Source organism: Falco peregrinus, chromosome 6 (assembly GCF_023634155.1).
Source record: "Falco peregrinus isolate bFalPer1 chromosome 6, bFalPer1.pri, whole genome shotgun sequence".
NCBI classification, from domain to species: Eukaryota; Metazoa; Chordata; class Aves; order Falconiformes; family Falconidae; genus Falco; species Falco peregrinus.
This window is the reverse complement of record NC_073726.1, coordinates 92,728,796-92,747,757: the sequence shown is the minus strand read 5'-3', so window position 1 is coordinate 92,747,757 and position 18,962 is coordinate 92,728,796. Positions and strand designations below refer to the sequence as shown.

The window sequence follows — 18,962 nt, the reverse complement described above, 5'->3', positions numbered from 1 at the left end:
GGCCTGGCCTAGAGGCAGTGAGCAGAACCAGGACTGACGGAACAGGTCCGGCTTTCTGCTGGGGAGGTGGTGAGGGATGTCTCTGAGGGAGGTGGGTGATGATGCCGCTGCCTTGCTCTGGCTATTCTTTGGCACGCAGGAGCTGCCACGTGGGAGCGGCCCAGGGCTGGTTCATCTCAGTGGTCAGTCCAGTAACGGCCGGAGCCAGAGACGTGCGAAGGGGCAATTACAGCCCCCTTCAGTCGTTTCTTTTCAACTCCCATAATTTGCAGGAGGTTTATGCCTTGAAGTGAGGTCTATATCCACAAATATAAACATTTGGGCAGCTCCAGTCGTGTCATTTGTATGAATTACTTAATGTGATAACTTCCACATTACCACCCTCTTCTGATTCAGAAGCTGAGTCTCCTTAGCGTGAGTTGTTAGCTTGCCTGCGTGGGTGAATAAATCCTCTTGTTATCTCACAGCAAACCAAGCTCCTGACACTTTCGGTGCTGACTGCCTGCCCCAGCTCTGCTCTGGGAGGGACATCCTGCAGCCCAGCACCTCTTCATGGCTTGGGCTACCCCTGGCAGAGAGTGGTGAGCAGAGCTGGGGGCAGCCCCTCATATCTCGCCGAGGCTTCTTGTGTTTGCAGATGTGGCTGGGTTCTTCATTTGAATGAAAGTGCAAAATCAAGGATTCACTGTGAAGTGGAAAGAACTCTGTGGGAAGGAGAGCTTTTACCCTAAGGCTGTCATACTCCCAAGCAGGTGCTTGTCCATCCATCCATCTCATCTAAATGGATTTCAAAGACTCTCTTTATTTGCCCAAGATTTCCAGACACCTGGTTTTATTAGTTTTGGTAAGAAGGGGGTCGCAACTGTGTATATGCTGCACATTGGCAGGACATGTGCAAAGGAGCACCAATGCTTGGATCTGGAAATCCTGAAGGCCCATCACGGTGCAGGGTTCTCTGGGATCTAGCACGTCCAGGCTACAAGTGAGACACCACCCCCCCTGCTCATATCTTAGAAAGACTCACAGAGCTGGGAGCGATTTTTCATTCCTGCAGAGCCAGACTGGGCTCTGACCAGCGATACACTGCCTAAAGGCTCAGCTACTCGCTATAATACCCTTGGGCATCCAGGCCCAAAGAAACACCACTGTTACAGTGTCAGGGTAAGAAATCTTTTCTGGACAGCAGCTCTGCAGGCCCAGGGAAATGCTCTTCCTGCAGGTGCCCTGGATTCTTCAAGGAACAGAGCTCATTGACCAAGAAACAAACATCAGAATCCCCAAAGCAAAAGCACTGATGGAACAGCCAGTGCCGCTTCACAGGGCTGTGGTGGTTTGCAGGTCTGGCTCAGGACTTGGGCAGTGACCATGGGAGCTTTCATGCGTGTTTCTCCTTGCCGATCAGGGATGTGATTAAATCCGCCCTGGTGGCCCCAGCCCCGGCGTGAGGCTACACCGGTGTGCTCGCCGCGGGCTCCTGGCACCCCTCCTGGCTCTGGAGCAGGGTGCGTTAATGGCTGGCAAGAACCCAGCCAAACAGATACACTGGCGTGTTCCTTCAGAAAAGACAGTGACTGCAATGTAGATTTGTCATATCCAAAACTCACATTCTATTTCTAGCACCTTAACACAAAGATTTAGTGAGATTTCCTGGACAAATTGTCTACAAAATGGGCAAGTGGTAGTAGCTTGGCATGAGGGGACAGACAACTGACCACGTTGGTCATGAGCACACAGAAATATGAAGGGCTTGCAAGGTAAAAACTGGGTTTTGAACTTGTGAATGTTTGTTTACAGCTGAATGTTTTTTCTTACACAACTGGGCACCTTCTAAAAGATTTTTTTTCCCTCTGTCACATACATAAGTATTTGTATAAGGTATTTTCCTTGAGAAAAGGAAGAGCCAGCGTAGGCTTGTCAAATACGTGGTTGTTACACCGCCGCATGCCGTTTAGCAGAGGTGGATTTATCCTCCTGCTTCCCCCACCACGCTACCTGCCCAATGCAATGCTTTGCATCTTCTTTTCTGTCTGGGCTCTACCAACCCCTTTTTATCCCTCCTGCCCTTGTGGCATCACTGAAATCCCAGTGCAGTGAGTTCCAGTCTGTGAAGGATGTAAAAATGTCATTTCAGAATTTAATTATACCACTTTCCAAAATTACTGAACACTTACTTGCTTGTTCTCATGCACAGAAAGGATAATTAGGAGCTCTTGAATCATTAATCTGGGAACCTACGATGTCTGGAAGGAGCTGAAATGATTTCTTTTCTTTGGATGTGTAACACAGCATTGCAATTTTCATTTTACCACCTGTTCCCCTAGCTTGTCTAGGTATGCCTGAGGTTTCTCAAGACTGGAACAACTTTTCTTAATGTAAAAATAGGCTCAGACTTCAGAAGCACCGCTGACATGCTGGATGCAGCCGGCCTGGGCCAGGGAAGCTCTCTGGCTCCCCTCATTCTTCCAGCTGGTGTGGTGGCCCCTTTGGAGCCATGGTCCTCACAAAGCCAGCGTCACTGCTACTGCTGTTCATCTCCAGGACCTCACCTGCACACAGCACACAGGCAAGCTCAGAGCAGGGAATTCCCAGTGCCGGGGCCTGAAACAGGCGCTCTGACACCAGCCAGCTGGTGCCGAAGCGCTGAGGAACTGGGATTTCTCCTCTCTTCCCTTTCGATTCCTTGCCAGTGAGGCAGTCTCTGCCACCACCTCTTATTTTGCTGTTCTCTAATTCTCCAGATCTGGAAGCACCTCTAAGGCTTGGCCAAGCTGGCTAGAAACTAAACCAGAGGAGAGCCAAAGGCTTCTGCAGGGGGGTGCTGGGGAAAGATGCTGACACGCATGAGGCAAAGGCAGCCTGCCATAGTTTGGAGGTGTTGCTCAGATGTGAGACCACTAATGAATCCTCCTAGTAAACATGTACTTGGGAATACTCTCAAAAAGGAACCAGACCAGAGCTGAGAGCATCTGCAAGAACCTGGTGCTCCTGCTCTACCTTAACCTCTGAGAAGGGAGGATGGGAGCTACCCTCTCTCTGCAGCAGCGCTGGCCTGATGAGCCACCCAAATGGATGCTGAAAACTGTTCCTTTATTCCCCCCTGAGATAAAAAAAAATTAGAAGAGGCTGAAGTGCACAGCTTCCTCCCTTCCAGACCTTGGGAACATGCAAAGACACACACAGGGTCATTTGGCTCTGAAGGCTGAGGGATGCGAGCGCTTCCTGCAGAGCCTGCGGGGAGCATGAGTCACATCGACTGCCTCAGCAGATCCGGGCTGACAGCATCCACGAGTTGCTGCCTCGCATTGCACTCAGAGGGCAGAAATAAACTGGGAAGCAGGAGGGGCTTGGGGAGGTAGAGCTACGGGCTGGGTTATTTCAGCCCACACGTTCCCAGTTCAGCAGAACTGGGCAGGGCAGTATACCTTCAGCTGTGTCCAAGCCCCTTCCTCCACTTGAGCGAGCAGCTCTGTGGGTCCTGACGGGATCGTGCGCTGGAGGTGGGTCCGAAGGACTGAAACGTGCTTTTTCCCTTTTGCAGCCCAGAACTGTGGGGAACTATAGTGCCACAAAGACTAACACGTTAGGGGAAACCAGCACTTCTCAGTTTTTTTCTAAACTCTTGCTTTCTGTGATGTTTCCACATCACTGCACAGAGCTCTTGCTATCATTGTCATCTTGTAAGTATTGCCATGCACGCCCTTCTGAGTCCTGCCATCATCTCAGGGCCACTCTGACGAGCTGTCACCACAAGATAAAATATGCCTGTCATTGTGTTTGCTGCTTTGTAGAGCTGTATATCGCCATGCTTCATGTTGTGCAAGAGGCATTATTCCATTGCATAGTGCAGGTATGTCCCCATCACACCTAGCAAAGGGAGGAGCCCTCAGCGCCTCCTGAGAAGGACCAGGATACATGCAGCACACCCCTGGGATGCCACAAGGAAGGGACCACACAAAAGTGGCTCTGAAGGCAGTGTGCTGTGTCAGGATGGGAGCATGCTGTGGCATTACCGCACCCCAGGCCTGGGCAAGATGTTCCTGCAGTCCACTCCAGCTGGGGACTCATCAGGTGCATTTACATCAACACTGATATTTGTAATACTTATGTATTATTCTTCTCTGGTCTGAGCCTCCACCTCCATACTGCCTTGAAGCCCACACTGAAGCTTTCACTGTTGCACTCATATGGAAAGCAAAGCCCATCTAGGACTCGCTCTGTGGATGCCTTTCCTCTCAGTCAGGGTGGTCTGTGCACCTAGGGCACAAAGGAGGTCATCGTGTGAAAACATACAGACAGGAGAGCTGCCAAAAAAAGATTTATGAGATTGGAGCCTAGAGCGGTTTGGGCTTGCAGGTGAGTTTCAAGTAGAGCAGGGCAGGGTCATGACAGCTGAGATCAGGAGACCTGCTGAGGAAAGGTGCGGTGTTGAGGAAGGCTTACCATTTTTGTTACGCTCATCGAGATGGGACAACTGGAAGCTGTGCATCTGTGGACATGGCCGTGCATCCCAGTGGCATCCCAGTGGCACCATCATGTCTGCTGTAATGCCAGGCATGCATCCACACAGTGCCACTCCTCACCCCAGGAAAGGACCAGCCTGGGCTTGGGGACTGCTGATGCCTGCTGGCACGAGATCAGGGCTGGCTGGGGCAGCCTTCCAGAGCCGCAGGCAGCGCAGGCACCGCTGTGCTCCCTGAGCCACCCGTGCGGGCACCTCTGCTACCAAGGCATGTCATCCCGGGCAGGACGGGTTTGGTGGACTCAGTGCTGGAGGCCAGGCAGAACCTGTCAGCTTAGTCTTTTTTTTTTTTTTTTTTTTTTTGTCAGGCTGATTGACTCACCGAAAAAGTGAAAGCTTGTGTTTTTAGGTACAGGGGTGGTCGGTTCAGCTGCCAGAGCCTCAGGTGAGCAGCTGAACGGCTGGAGGTGGCTGCAGTGCCGGAGGAGACCATGGTGGATACTCACCCAAGGTGCTGCTCTGTCCCACCCGGGCATCAGGTGGTGCAGGATCAATCCCTCTGCTCTGGACACCCATGTGAGTAGAAAGAGAAGCAAAACTGGGTACTCAAGCAGTTATTTAAGGAGAAGGGTCTGGACTGCAGGAGCAGGGTTTGGTTTTGGTTGAGGGGACTATGCCCCCACTTTGTCACGATGGTTGTATTGACTGCCACGGACCCTGCACTCATTTTCCCTCATACAGCACCCAAACTTGGCCTCTTCTTAAGCCCTGGTGATGACTTGTTGAGCAGACTGATGGGCTTCAGACAGCTCCCAAGGTACGCTGGCCATCAGGGACAGGGCAGGAGCAGGAGTGACTGCAAGCACCAGGATATGGACCAAGGCTTTTTTCAAAATTACTGTCATGTTTTGTGCACAAGCTATGGGAAGGAAAACAGCATTAGCGCCAGCCTTTGTCGCTCCTGTTTGTGTGAGGATGATGGTGGAGAAGCAAGCATGAGAGCAGTGGTGCCCCACACCTGCTGCCACAGCCACCTGGGGCTGCGTCCCCACTCCAGGGGAGAGGTGGGGACACACACATGCATGACACTGTTTCCCCTGGCTCGCAGATGTTGTCGCTGCTGTTGTTGCCACCTGTCCTTTCTCTGCCAGTAACGGTGATGTTGGTGTGACTGCTACAGAGAAACCCCCGCCTCCAGCACCGGGCATCCTGCGGGAGGGTCTGTGCCATGTGGAGTCCTTCCCACAGCTCAGCCCCCGCTGCCCCCCCAGCCAGCCCAGTGCAGCCGAGCAGACCCGGACCGCAGCCGGTGGCAGCTGTGGGACCCCAAGGGCTTTGTGACCTGCCACTAGCAGATGGCAGAATAACTTCTATAAACACAAGGCTTCTGTGTACATATTTTACCAGATTTTTTCTTTCAGGACATTCTGGCATCTCAGCAACACACTTTTACTTTCATCCTAAATTCCCTGGGCTTTCCACTCCCTTTTCCCATCTCCTTGAGCCCGCAGAGAGTCATTTTGGTGAGAACCATTTTTAGTGGCTTTCGCAGAGGTGCCTGCTCTCTCTGCTCTGTGGGCTTGCTCAGTCCAAGGCTGGTTTGTTCTCCTCGGAAATGACTTTGCCACCCCCTTCCCAAACTTACCTTCTAGATCAACATTCACAACTTCTTCAGGCTCTGATTTCCAGAAGCTATTGCTCTCTTGAACTGCCCTTCTGACACAGGAAGTCCCCAGTTACCCCACTGCCCACGGCATTTCCACCTGTGCACTGGTGTGTTGTGGGAGAGGGGAAGGCTATGGGCTGAGGGATGGGACTGGGGGTTTCGCAGGGCTCAGACCACCCAGGAGAGGGGAATGAGGACTGACAGGTTTCACGGAGAGCAGAGGGCATGAAGGAAAGCTCATGGCAGCCAGGGGTGTGGGAGACAGTGAGAATCAGGATTCCACATCCTAGCAGGAAAGGGAGAAATGTGAATTTGAACCAGACAAGCGTGCCTCACAAAAAATTTAGTTCAGCAGCAAAAAAAACCCACCACCCAACCCTGAAGTAATTTATTGTCTCTCAGGCAGATAAAAGCAGTGCATAAAATTAGTTCCACAAGAAGGTCAAATTAAGTGCATGAGCAAAATGCAGGCACATATATATATGTACATATCTCTCTCTTCTGTTCAGTGTCTCTCATTATAGAACTGGGGATCAATCATAACTCTTAAGGGTTTCTTGACTTGTCTGTCGGCTGCTAGCCAGACAGCAACCCTCCATGGCATTAGACTGAGGGAATGATGAAGGAATCCAGAATTACATCAAAACAGGAGAAAGGGAGATGGATGCACAGAGCACTATGGGCTGGCAGGTGTTTTGGTACAGGCAGAGACTTCATCAGTCCTTCTGACTCCAGTGCTGCAATACTACTTATTCAGCTGGCTGCAAGAGAAAAGTGTTACGTGAGTACCAGTACTGTAGAGGTGAAAAGCTTCACTCAGATACCTCGAAGCCAGCCAGCCTCCCACTTTGTTGCACAGTGTAGAGGATGCCTGCCTGCCTCAGTAGCTGCGGATGCAGATAGTTACTTCTGCATCCACGTGGCTGCAGTTCAGGTTTCAGTTACACTGAGCTGCTTACTTGGCAAAGAGAGTTAAGGAACAACTGTATCAGCACTTGTATTCCACAGATTTATCTAGGTTTGGATGTAGCTGTATGAGCTTTGTCCTCTCCTTAAGGGGATTTTTTTTTAACCTTGACAAAATGGAGGTGATGAGGTGAATTCTTTGGCACATGGTATGCTAGGCAGCTCTTCACCAAATACACATCCTAGCTATAACGCGGTATTTGCCCTAAACACCCTCACTGAAAAAAAGTAGGTGAAACCATCACAGTGTGCCACTGTCACCAGTGAAAATTAAGCAGAAGTCCAGTTCTGTACCTCTACATTCATTCAACTTGTTCATGCAATATTTATGCTGTCCTTGGCTCTCCACTCCCAGTGACAGAACAGCTGTGAGCGTTTCTCCACAGCTGCTTCTGATGCCTGATACCCTGTCAGCCTAAAGGGCTGGAAAAGGGCAGCTGCTCTGCTGAGAAACCCTCGCTCCTGAAAAGGGTCAGGACTATTTCACATCACACAGGACCTTTGGGAGAGGGCATGGTTCACAGTGTTCTGTGATTTTCTCTTCTCTTTCCTCACTCCCTGGAGTTTACTGGCAATTTTCACAGGTTGAAGCCCAGCACTGTGCTAGCAGAGCTGGAATTACATTATGGACATCACACATTTTCAAAATCTGGGTTTCATCCTTGGGCTTGGCTGTGTGCCTTCTGCCTCCACAGCCTTGATATCCAGGTCCCAGACCCACTGTGGAACCTACCAAAGGGCTCTGGAACTTCTGCTTGGGTTTGGCTAACAGCTCTCTGCTCGACAGTTTCCTAGCAGAGTGCTACCATGGGTTTGGGGCATAACAGGACATTCATTAAACATAGCTCATAACGCTTACACATGACTTAACGTGGGTAAGAGCTGAAGACGCTGAGCTGCAGCTGTGCTGTAGCACCAAGCAGGCTCAAGCTCCACTTGTCCCCACTCAGCCGTCTGGCTCTCCCGCCTTGGAACAGGAGTCTGCCCCTTCTGGGTGCCCTTGTTGTCACTTACTGTTGGCACTGACATGTCTTGTTTTCCAGCAAGTATTGTCTTGCTCGTGCCATCCTTTTTGCCCGTTGCTGCCAGGAGAGAAGGGATAAAGAAGGATAATTTTATGCTTCAAATGCTTTCCTCTGAAGTAGTAGTAAGGTACTGCCTGACCTCTGCAGGCTGTCCATCTCTAATCATTTGCTCTGAGTCTATGGACTGACCCTTTGTTCTGCCCCACACCCAGAGAGAAAATCGGACTCCTCCTGTGCCCTGGGGACACTGCCATCTCTTTGCCCATCACAGGGACCAGGGCACTCACCCTTCTCCGCTGCCAGCTTATGCCGTTGATGATGCACAGGCATGCAAGGCCAAACACCAATATGCTGCCTCCGACGCTTGCTCCGATTGCCATATAGCTAATCCAAACAGGAGCTTCCTCTGTGGAAGGAGAAAAATATCCAGACACAGAAACAAAGAGAATTTTAAGGCTTTTGTGTGGAGGCAGGAAGGTGATGCTGGTTTCCATACCCACGAGGTAGTGAAGGCTGATCTTCCTCTCGTTGTCTTCCATGAGGTGACAGTTCCACAGCCCTGCAGCACTGACATTCACCTCCACCTTCACTTCGTGCTGCTTTGACTTCTTGACGTCCACCTGAGTCCCATTCACACGTTCCCAGAGCAAGTGGGCATTGGGTGGGAGCGGACTGGAGACCTGGCAGGTGAGGGTCACCTCAGCCCTGCTGGGGAGCGGCCCAGCAGGGTCAGCCGAGACTGTGAGGGTAAGAAAAGGACACGTGAGTGGGAGGATGGGAAGATGGGTCCACACGTATTCTTGTGGCTTCCAGGTTTCTGCAGCTCCTCATCTCTCGATCCGCTTCTCTCTCACCTTTCATCACCAGCAGCTCTATCTGGCTCTGTGTGTACCTCCTGCTGTACGCCAGCCGGCACCAGTACTGCCCAGAGTGGCTGAAATGGACTTTGGGGATTTTCACTTCTATGGCACTTTGAGGTTTGCTTTCAGGTATCTCAAACCGCAAGGGGCTGCTTTTTTTGGTCTCGTGCTGCTCTCCTCGTGCCGTGATGTTGAAATCAAGCAGCTCATGAGCAGTCGCACTTTCCTTTTGCTTCCAGCTCAGCTGGCCTGTGAAACCTTCTTGCCATTTTACCTTCTGGAAGTTCAGACGCCATGACAAGGTGACAGTGCTATCGACAGCTGCATACTTTCTTTCCAAATCTGGATTCTGAAAACCTGAATTCAATAGAGACAGGGAATACAGAGGCAAGGAAAGCCACAGCTACACTTCTCAGTGTCCTCCCTTGCTCTGCAGAGACACAGGCTGTGCTCGGTTGAAAGAGGACTTGGAGAAAAACTGAGAGATACTCCAGGAAGGTTGAACGGTTAGTGTCTGAGGAGAGGTTTAAAGAGCCAAAGCACCCAAGCTCACCAGAGCTGAGAAGAACAGACCCCAGGGAGAGGAGGATCCTCTCCTTACAAAGCCTGGAGAGGAAAATGGGAGCAAGTGTGGAACAGAGCTCAGGCAGCAGAGCCATCGCCAAGCTGCAGTGCTGGAAGCTGTGGGAGATCAGCCCTGGAGCACCATTGCTTGGGGTGCTGGAAAGCAAAAGCTTGGCTCACGAGCTGGAGGGAGCAATGGTTCTTGAGCCTGTGTGAGTTGCATTTTGGCTGTTGCATACCTAATACCTTCACATCAAAGGTGATGTTGTGATCAATCAATGGAGAGTCTGAATGGACATGACACGTCCAAGTCCCATTGTCCGTAGCCTTCAGTTGCTTTAACATCAGTATGTATTTTTGAGGGGTCTTGTTTTGTAGTTGTGGTGTCACGGTGTGATTGTTACTGTCAAACAATGTGATGCTGAGGTGGGGTAGAGGATGGGATGAATTTTGCATTAAAATCAGCTCGGGGACCTCTTTTGGTAGGAAGTGTCCGTCCAGAGAGATTGTCACTGTAAAAAGGAAAAGCACAGCCAGTAACTCAACTCCTCTTCCAGCCAGAAAGGGACGAGTGTCACAGCAAAGAGAACACGGGGACACTGTGCCCTGCAGCTGGAGGAGAAATGAACTATCATAGCCCAGGCCAGAGAAACGGCAGCCTGGATAAGGAATCCCAGGAGAGACGCCTCTCTGAGCCCTGCGGTCCCCAGCCCCCTTGCCCCCTCGTGGATCAAAGTCCTCTGGTCACTCACGTTGAAAGACATGCAGTGAGATACTGACTGTGCGAGAGCCAGAATCACAGGTGTAGATGCCAGCATCGGAGAGCTTCAGGTCCCACACCTTCAGGTGCTTACTGGTGGAGCTGATTTCAGATCGATCCGTCATGGTGGCTTTGCCTTTTGTTAAAATAAGCTTTGTTAGGAAGGGAGAGGTTTCTTAGCCGTGTACTGGGGAGAAGGGGTGATGAATTGGGAGCCTTACCTCTCAAATGGTTACTTTTAAACTGCCTTACAACAAGCCTGTAGTACCTCCAGGTCACCCCTGTGTCGTGAGGTATGCCTCTGCAGCTCAGGGTCACCGTCTGTCCTGCGACCCCGACCTGCAGTTCATTTTGCTGAGCCATGACGGGGACCAGACCTGCAAGCCGATGCCCACCGAGAAAGGCAGATGTTCACTGCCCGAAGGCTGCCTCAGCGAATGCTTCCCGCCCCTCCAGAAAGACGCATGTATTTCTCCTCACTTTCCAGATACTGGGAAGATTATCCTCAATTTCTGAGTTTTTCACACCTTTGCCTCATCACTCAACCAGCCCTTTTCTTTTCAGCTTCCCCCTGGGGCCCTTCTCCTGGCTCTCGGCTATTCTGTTTCACATGTATTCAGAAACGGGGAAAATACCAGTGGTTCTTCTGGATTCACCATCATTCACAATTTTGAGATGTCAACAGTTTTACTGAAACGACCCTTTCCCACTGGACGAGATTTAGTTGTTGTACTGGTGGAAAAGGCCGGACAGCGTGCGCCAGCCCTGCTTCACTCCCCAGTCAAGACTTGCAGCAGCACTGGCAAATCTGCTCACCCCTTCTTTCAATTTTTGCATGGAGCAAGACTGAAAGCCCAGGAAAACGAAAGGATAAAGTAAAACAGAAAGAAAGAAGGCTGGCCTAACGGTGGGTTCCTGTGGTTGGGTGAGGGCTATGTGACAGTGAAAGCAGGAGGATGTACAACATGGAGGAACATTAGGGGCAGTTTCTCGGAAGAGCTGCTTCCCTTCCTTCGCTGGGAAGAGGGTTTCTGCAGGAGACCATAAGAAGCAGATGGAGTTGCCGAGGAAATGAGTTGCTGGGAATGAGGGGGCTGTGGTCTCCTGCCTCACTGCTGGTGAGCCCTCAGTGCTGCCTAGCCTGCAGGTCCCCCAGGTGACCCTAGTGCTAGGGAGCCACAGAAGTGCAAAATAAAAAAGTTTCTGTGAGTTTAAGAGAGGGTTTTCCACAAGTTACGTATTCCTCCAAGGGCATAGGCAATCCACAACATTGCCAGTACAGATTTTCAATAATCACATATCAGACCACAGAAAATGACAATTTTGTCTTGAACTGTGAAATTATGTTATTAACAAGAAAGGGTATTTTTTTGCTTTGCTTGAAAGGTAAATCTTTATACTTTTGCATAAAAGATTTCCAATCTTTCCTCTGCAACCAGAGGAATCAAAGCTGAGTATCTGAGAAATGCAGGCTTGGCCTTACTCAGTCGCCTTCCTTTCTTGGGAAATAAGCACTGAAAGGGTCACCAGACTGTGTAACATCAGCAGTCAAGCCAAGGAAGCTGGTACCATCACACTGGTAAGGGCAGATCTGTGGCGAGGAGCATGTGGTTCTGCCCCGACAGCTGGAGGCAGCTTTGGTGGGAACCCCACTGCTGCATCCCTGCAGGGCAGCTCCCTGAGCCTGCTGGTGCCCAGACACCCCAGTTTGACTGGCAGGCTCAGCCAAATGGGGCCGGGAACAACCTGAGGCCCAAAGCCTGAGCTGTCCATGCTGCCTCTGAAATAGCAGGACATGGATGCAGGGAGCCTCCCAGCTTCCAGCCCCGCTGCCCTAACCTCCAGAGCGCTGCTGGGCAGGGCAGGGGTGGGCAGGCGAGGCAAGCGGCTGCTGCCGCAGCTTCCTGGCTGGAAGGAGCCTGCTCCGAACAGGTACGTTACATGGCAAACTGCAAGGAGCCTAAACCTACCCCAGATGTCGCTAAGGCTTGTGGAAAGGCTGTAAGAACCGGGGGGATTTGCTGAGCCGAGGACTCACCCAGATGCAGAACCAAGACGGCAAGCACGGCAAGCACGCTACCCACCACCGTGCCCAAAGTCTCCATCGCTGCAGGGACACGCCTCACTGCTGCAGGCTGCGGCGGTGGAAGTGCTCTCCTTCCCCAGGGGTGCTGGCCTGGAAGACCCAAACGCTCTGTTAATAACGCTTGGTTTTCAGACTTGGGTGGATGGGATCCATGTTCCCGGTCAGTACCCACCACCCGTCAGTGCAGCAACGTGGAAACTGATCGGTGAAGTCACCAGAGCCCTGTGTTTCAGCAAAGAATCCAGCTGCAGTGTTGCCCCTGGTGTTTGGTATTAAACATCCCTAGGTATTCCTTGGCCTTCCTTGGACTGCAGGTGTTCGTGCTGCCAAGAGGTCTGTGCTTTTTCACTTCTCCATGGTGGGTTATCATCGCTCCCGCAGCGATTAAGGCGAACGACATACAGGGCTCAGTTAGCAGGAAGACAGCCAGCAGGCTGAGGGAGGTAATTATTTCCCTCTGTTTGGCCCACCTGAGGTGTCATCTAGGACACAGGGTTCACTTTAGGGCCCCCAGTATAAGGCAGATGCCAATAAACTGGACAGAGCCCAATGGAGGGGTACTGGGATGGTGAAGAGGTTAGGGAGTGACAGAAAGCTGGGTTTGGAGGGGAGAGGCAGGGGAGCCAAGGTGGGATCTCATTTCAGTCTCCCATTATCTAAAGGATGCTACCTGGAAGAAGCAGCAACTGTCTCCTCAGAGAGGCACGGGAGAGGAGCAGGAGGCAGCAGCCAGAGGTTGCAGCAAGGAACTGTTGACTAGATATAAGGAAGAATTTTCTTGCTGCTGAAGGTGGTGCAGCACTGGAATAGATGCCGAGCGATGCCAGGCAATCTGCGCCCTTGGAGATGTCCACAGGTTCCCTGGATGAGGCCCTGAGCAAGGTGCTGCCGTTTTAGGGTCAGCCCAGCTGTGAGCAGGAAGTTGGACCCGAGGCCTCCGGAGGTCCCTTGCCATCTAAATATTTCTGTGTGATTTTGTGAGTCTATGATTGAGGCCACCTTTAGGCTGTTATTAATATTTTTCTTTAGTTTGTTTTTTTGCCTGCTTATTTCTTACCTTAAAAATCTCAATAACCACCAGGTCTGGTGGCATTGGAAAGACTTGCTGGAATCCTTAGGGCTGTTCAACAGAAAGTTTGGGGAGAAGGGAGGTATGAGGTGGGAAAGAAGAAGTTGCGTTGATGGTAACAGAGACTGAAGTGGGAACTGGGACTTAGTTACGGTGTTGGGTTTTCAGATCAGACGAAGTATCTGGCTGTAGCAGAGACTGAGCGCTGGCATCAGCTGCAGCTGGGTGGACTGACAAGGTGAAGGGGACCATGGCTGCTGGCGCGAGGAGACTGCCAAGCTCTCCATCCCTAATCCAAGGCGTATGTTGCAACAAGGAAGCCAAGCAGGTTGACTGGTTGGAGCGAGCAAAACCAGTGAGGCAACCTCACTTCTTGGAGAGCAGGGGCTCCCCATGCCAAGAGAGTGACAGACGGAAGGCTGGAATTATAACAGGAGTGAACTCAAACAAAATGCAAGAATAATTTTGTACTGTATTTATATGTATGGTGTGCAATATTAAGTATAATATATTCTGTTAGAGGACACTTGAATATTGAAATTAATTTAAATTATCAGAGCACATGAAGCTATCAAAGAGTAGATGTAAACATCAGTGCTACATTTACATGGGGATCAGGTCAGTGTGACTGGCACTCTGACGGCCAGGCAGATGCACACGTGTGCATGTATGCAAAGTGCAGGTGCAAGAGCAAGGCAGCAGCCATGTGCGCCATCAGAAGCAGAATAGATGGCAAAGGCACGGTCAGAGAAGATTTGTGGGTTGCCTCGTGTAAGTCAAAAACCCAGCCCAGCCCCAGAGAATATTTGCATGAGCTGTTTTGTGCGAAACAAGTACAACAAAGGAGCCAGTGCATGCGGCTGGAGACCACTTCTAGCAAGATGCAGCAGCAGCGATGAAGCAGTTTGCTGGGCTATGCTGCAGAATAAAGACGGGGGCAACAGCAAGGCATCTGTATGCATCTCACTGCAAAGAAACATCTATAACCGAGAACTGGCGTAGGGCCCTAGGAGCTGCTCCTGAGATGACCGGAGAAACCTCATCCCCGCTGTGAATACTGGTGTCGCCTGTCCCAGCAGCACCAGTGGGAAAAGCCAGCCCTGGCTCTAACGCGGTACCTGCACATCAACAGGGTCAGTGCTGGATTTCAAATATTTTCAAGTCATTAAACTTTATATAAAACCTGAAGGTAATGGAACAGGTAAAAATGAAATCGCTGAGTCACACTCCATCATTCTGTTTTGGCCAGGAATCTCTATTTTCTGTCATCTTCTGGCTTCGGTTTGTTCTTCGCCTTCTTGCTGCCCAGTTTTGAGCAAACCCACACTGCCAGGGCGCCCGGGGCCGGTGAACCGCTGCCCCTGCCCTGCTTGGTAAGGGCAGATCGAGACATCTTTGCTTTTCTGTTTCTTCTTGTGGTTTCACATCTTGTGCATTCCTACTTCATTCTCACTAACCTTTGCCTTTCTGTGGCAGACCCCACAGCACGGTGTGTGCCACCTACGTGCCACCTACGTGCCACCAGCCAGCGGGCAGTGCACGTTGCCCTCAGCTAGCATTTTTCACACACTTTTCTTGCTCTCCCTGTTTATCTCTGCTGCTCAGCCATGCCACTTCCTATTTTTCCCCCGAGTCTTTCTATCACCTTCTGCATCCCTCCAGGCCAGACGAGAGGCAACGCTGCTCTGGAGTTTAGGGATGGGAGGGAGCGAGGCTCTGCGGCGTTAAGCGAGCGAGCGGGCAGCAGACCCCCAGCCTCCTGACAGACAGCCCCGCTGTATCTTACCCTGCTGCTGGTAAATTAACTGGTGTCAGGGAATGTCCCCAGGCGCTGGAACACACTCATCAGTCCTGTTAAATTGCTAGAACAATTCCTGACACATTTTTGGCCCAGGGCAACTCTCACTCTCCCGAGCAGCTCCTGGGATGCATTTAGGTGTTAGCGTGGGCCAGGGACCACTCCGTTAGGTGGCTGGCTTGTAGCCAGTTCATTCTGGAGATTGAGTGAGTTTAATAGCCCAGACCATCTCATGCCGGTTGGCCTCTGTGCCAGAATTGTCCAGGCACACTTGATTTATTAGCACGTCCAGTGACAGAGGAGCAGGGCTCCCTCCCAAGTGAACATTGATTTCCATTTCATTTTAACTTCTCCCTCTTATTAAACTGGTTTAATTTCCTTCTTTACTTATTTTAATGATCCCTGCCTCTCTGAGGGATAGGGAAAGGAGGTAGCGAGCGGTCTTCCCCAGGGGCATGATGCCTGCAGGAGGAAGCCTGGCCGGGAGAACATCTGCTTGGGAGAGCGGCTGGCAGCCCCCCGCTCCCTCTGGCCCCCAGCCCCACGGCTGGCACCTGAGACAAGCTGTCCCCCCGCCTGGCACGGGCTGGCGCAGGAGGAAACTGAAATAAAAAACAGCTCAGCAACCGCTTCTGATGCAGAGCGGGCCATCTCCCTCTCTTGGTGTGTTCCTGTGCCTCTTTCATGCAGTGTGGTTTTCTTGTTTTCCTCTCTTGCTCTTGCTTGTGGCTATGCTTTTGATCTGGCAGCAGCTCGCTCTGCTGGGGCGGGGGGGCCTCCCAGCCCCCCCGCCCCCCCCCCCCCCCCTCCGTACTGGGCTCCCTGCCGCAGCTGCTGCTGCTGCTCTTCCCTTTGCCGCTGCCTCACGCCCTGCACACCGGCTGGCCTTGGCTCTGGGGCACGGGGCTGCAGCCGATCACCTCCCTTTTTCCCAGTTCAAACATCCAAAGCGAAGCTGGTCTGGCTCTTGGAGTAGCGGTTTCCTTGGAATTACTTATTAACGTTAAAGCAAACGTATGGGAGCGGCAGGCAGGGTAAGAGAGCAAACGCAACAGAAATAGCCGGCAGAGAGCAAAGACATGATAGCAGTGAAGGTTATTTCACGGGCCCCGCTGTCCCCGTGCGACTGACTGACCCTGCCTCAGTTTCCCCTTGTGCACCTCTGGCCGGCCAGGGGAGCAGCCGCGAAAGGGACCTGCTGGAGCCAGGGCTGGGGGCCAGGCTGGCCACCTGCCCATCCCCCTTGAGGGATGTCCCACTGTCAGGACATGGCAGGGTGGCCGGGCCACCGGCCCAGCTCTCTGGCCATAACATGCCCCTGGCCAAGGCGGGTGCCCCGACCCAGGCGGGTGCCCTGGGAAGCAGCTTCATGGCCACAGCCCTGGCTGCTCCCTCCAGCCTCTGGCAGCCGAAGGGGAACCCCAGACCTGCCCTTGCCTCACGGGCGCTGCAGCACCGGCTTTCTGAGCTTCCCCCCCAGCTGCCAGCCCTGCTTCTTTCCCCCTAACCCTCCTCTTCTTTGCTCCACAAGCCACCTTTTGCCCTGCAGTCCACAGCTGCAGCCCAACGGTGACTTTCTAAAGCCACGGTGGACTGTGACTAGCCAAAGTGCCGAGATGCCCTCTGAAGGCAGGCTCTCCATCGCCCTGCCGAGCCATGTGCACGCTTGGGATGATGTTCAGGTACCGTTAAGGCAGCTGCCAAAGTAGGGACAGCGAGACCTTACCACACAGTTGGCTTGATGTACAGCCCAGGCAGGGTCAGGGTCTATACACATACTGATACGGTCAGCACAGCAAAACGGCGTGTTTCTGCCCATTCCCAGCAAAAAAGCATCCCTCCTTTATTTTTCCCTAGTGAATACAGAGTCCTCACGTGAGGCTGCAGTGGATCGGGTGGGCACCATCCCTGGGTGCCCGAGAGCCGTGAGTGGGAACGGGAGGGATGCTCAGTTTGGATGAGGCAAGCCCGGCCGCAGTGCAGGCAGCTTTGGCAGCCATGTTCGTGGGTAGGATACCCACTGGTAGGATAAAGGAAAACCCTGTGAATCGATTTGAGACTAAAATGCAGCCAGGACTGCAGAGGACTGTCCTGTTTCTAGCAAAGAACACTAAGTAGTGTCCTGAGCTCAGCCCTGATGCGCCATGGAGAGGGATACCTGAGGGGGCTGGTGGAGGCTGGGCAGGATGCACCACCTGAAAGTTGAAAAATTCAACCAGAAATGAAACTCTGGTTTTCAACAGTGCGGTGGCCCATGGAAGGGGAAGGCAAGGCTCTTTTCTGGTGTCCTTAAATTGAAAGGATCCCTCTTTCCCCAAGAAAGCCCTGAGCTAGTGGATTGGGCTGCACCGGCAGCCGGTGCCGGGCAGGGAGCCAGTCAGCTCGGATTAGCAGAGCGGAGCCCTCTGGCCTCAGCACATACAGATGTCAGCAGACGTCCCTCCTCAGCCAGAGACTGGCATCTTCTTATTTTTCAGGCTTTTTTTAGCATAAAGTTCCCTTCCCTGGAGGGCATGCAGAGAAGGTGATAGCAAGTGGCAGCTGGTGGAAGGCTGCTCCCCAGTGCATTTCCAGTCCTTGGCAATACACGGTCACCAGAGACAGACCCCTCGTAGTGGACATTTTTCTCTATATGTGGGTTTAAAAGACCTGTGAGATCTCCAGGCTCCAAGGCATGTTGAGCTTTTTGTAGCCCCCTCCTTTTTGCCCTCTTCAGGGAAACATCTAGGGAGGCAAACACTTCTCAGTTAAAACTAAAAGGCCTCGGAGAGTCGCACAGCAGAAAGTCAAAGGTTCAAGATGGTTTTACATCAGACCTATAAGTGGGGCAAACCCAGACCCATCAGAGCTGAAACAGCAACTTGCGTGGAATAGTAAAAGTTCATAACATTAAAAAACCCGAAAACATATTGGCCTCTTTTCTCAGAGAAATAAAGAAAGAAAGTTTCCTTACCTCTTCTCCTTCCTCTCTGCCTCTGCGTTTCTGTCTCCTTGTGTTTGTCACCTGCCGTAATTGATCTCACTCAGCTACAGCTGAAACAAAAGAAGAATGAAGTCGATGTTCAGAAAGCAGCTCAACAGACGTGGGCCTTGATGTCTCCTCCTCTCCAGCTGGAGCGTCAGCAAGGTCTTGCTGCTGGTCCGGCTTCTGCTGACATCCGCCAGCTTCTCTCGGCAGATGGTGGATTTCCAGGCGCATGTGATTTCGACTTGGTGTGAACAGAGATGGAGACCATAACGGAAGGCGATGTATGGCAGTGCCTGGGGAGAATGAGTGTGAAACAGAGAGAGCCTATTGGCCATATGGCGGCTGATGGGATGCCGTGACGGGGCTGGAACTTAAAAGCAAACAGTTGGAAACTGGTTCTGCTCTACTGGCAAAGAAAGCTCGCAGATGAAGGTATCAGCTGAGCAGATCCGGACCCAGCTCACCTCTGACAGTGTCTAAGAGCCAGCTGACCTCCGTTCCCCAGCCTGCCTCCTGCATCACTCGCAAAGGAGGCACCTCTGTGGCGCGAGCCGGGGACCTGAGCCCAGGAGTAGCGTGGGGATGATAATAGAAGAAGAAGGGATCCCTGGCGATGTTAGAGATACCTGTCTGTGGAGGATGGCTGAGATCTGGGGTGAGATGAGAGAATTTAATTTTTTTTATAGCAGTGGCAGGTTGACCTCAGCTGGCTGCCAGCTGCCCACCCAGCCACTGTCCCTC

General features: G+C 52.0%; 1 protein-coding gene across 1 annotated transcript; it reads right to left on the bottom strand.

Annotated features, from left to right (window-relative positions):
* Positions 1-6,497: 6,497 nt before the first annotated feature.
* LOC101918856 (T-cell surface glycoprotein CD4) lies at positions 6,498-18,565 on the bottom strand. Its single transcript, XM_013297606.3, has 10 exons — positions 18,207-18,565; positions 12,339-12,476; positions 10,522-10,677; positions 10,293-10,436; positions 9,780-10,052; positions 8,971-9,333; positions 8,613-8,855; positions 8,404-8,522; positions 8,106-8,173; positions 6,498-6,886 (listed from the first exon to the last, which is right to left on the bottom strand). Exons 2-10 carry the CDS (start codon positions 12,403-12,405, stop codon positions 6,871-6,873), a joined length of 1,449 nt encoding a protein of 482 aa, XP_013153060.1. The 5' UTR covers positions 12,406-12,476; positions 18,207-18,565; the 3' UTR covers positions 6,498-6,870.
* Positions 18,566-18,962: the final 397 nt, after the last annotated feature.

Excerpts from the sequence above, each read along its gene's own strand:
- LOC101918856 (XM_013297606.3), bottom strand. The coding sequence starts at position 12,405 with ATGGAGACTTTGGGCACGGTGGTGGGTAGCGTGCTTGCCGTGCTTGCC. Across the intron at positions 10,437-10,521 it reads TAAAAGTAACCATTTGAGAG|GCAAAGCCACCATGACGGAT; the intron begins GTAAGGCTCCCA and ends TTTTAACAAAAG. Across the intron at positions 8,523-8,612 it reads CAGCCTTCACTACCTCGTGG|AGGAAGCTCCTGTTTGGATT; the intron begins GTATGGAAACCA and ends CTCCTTCCACAG.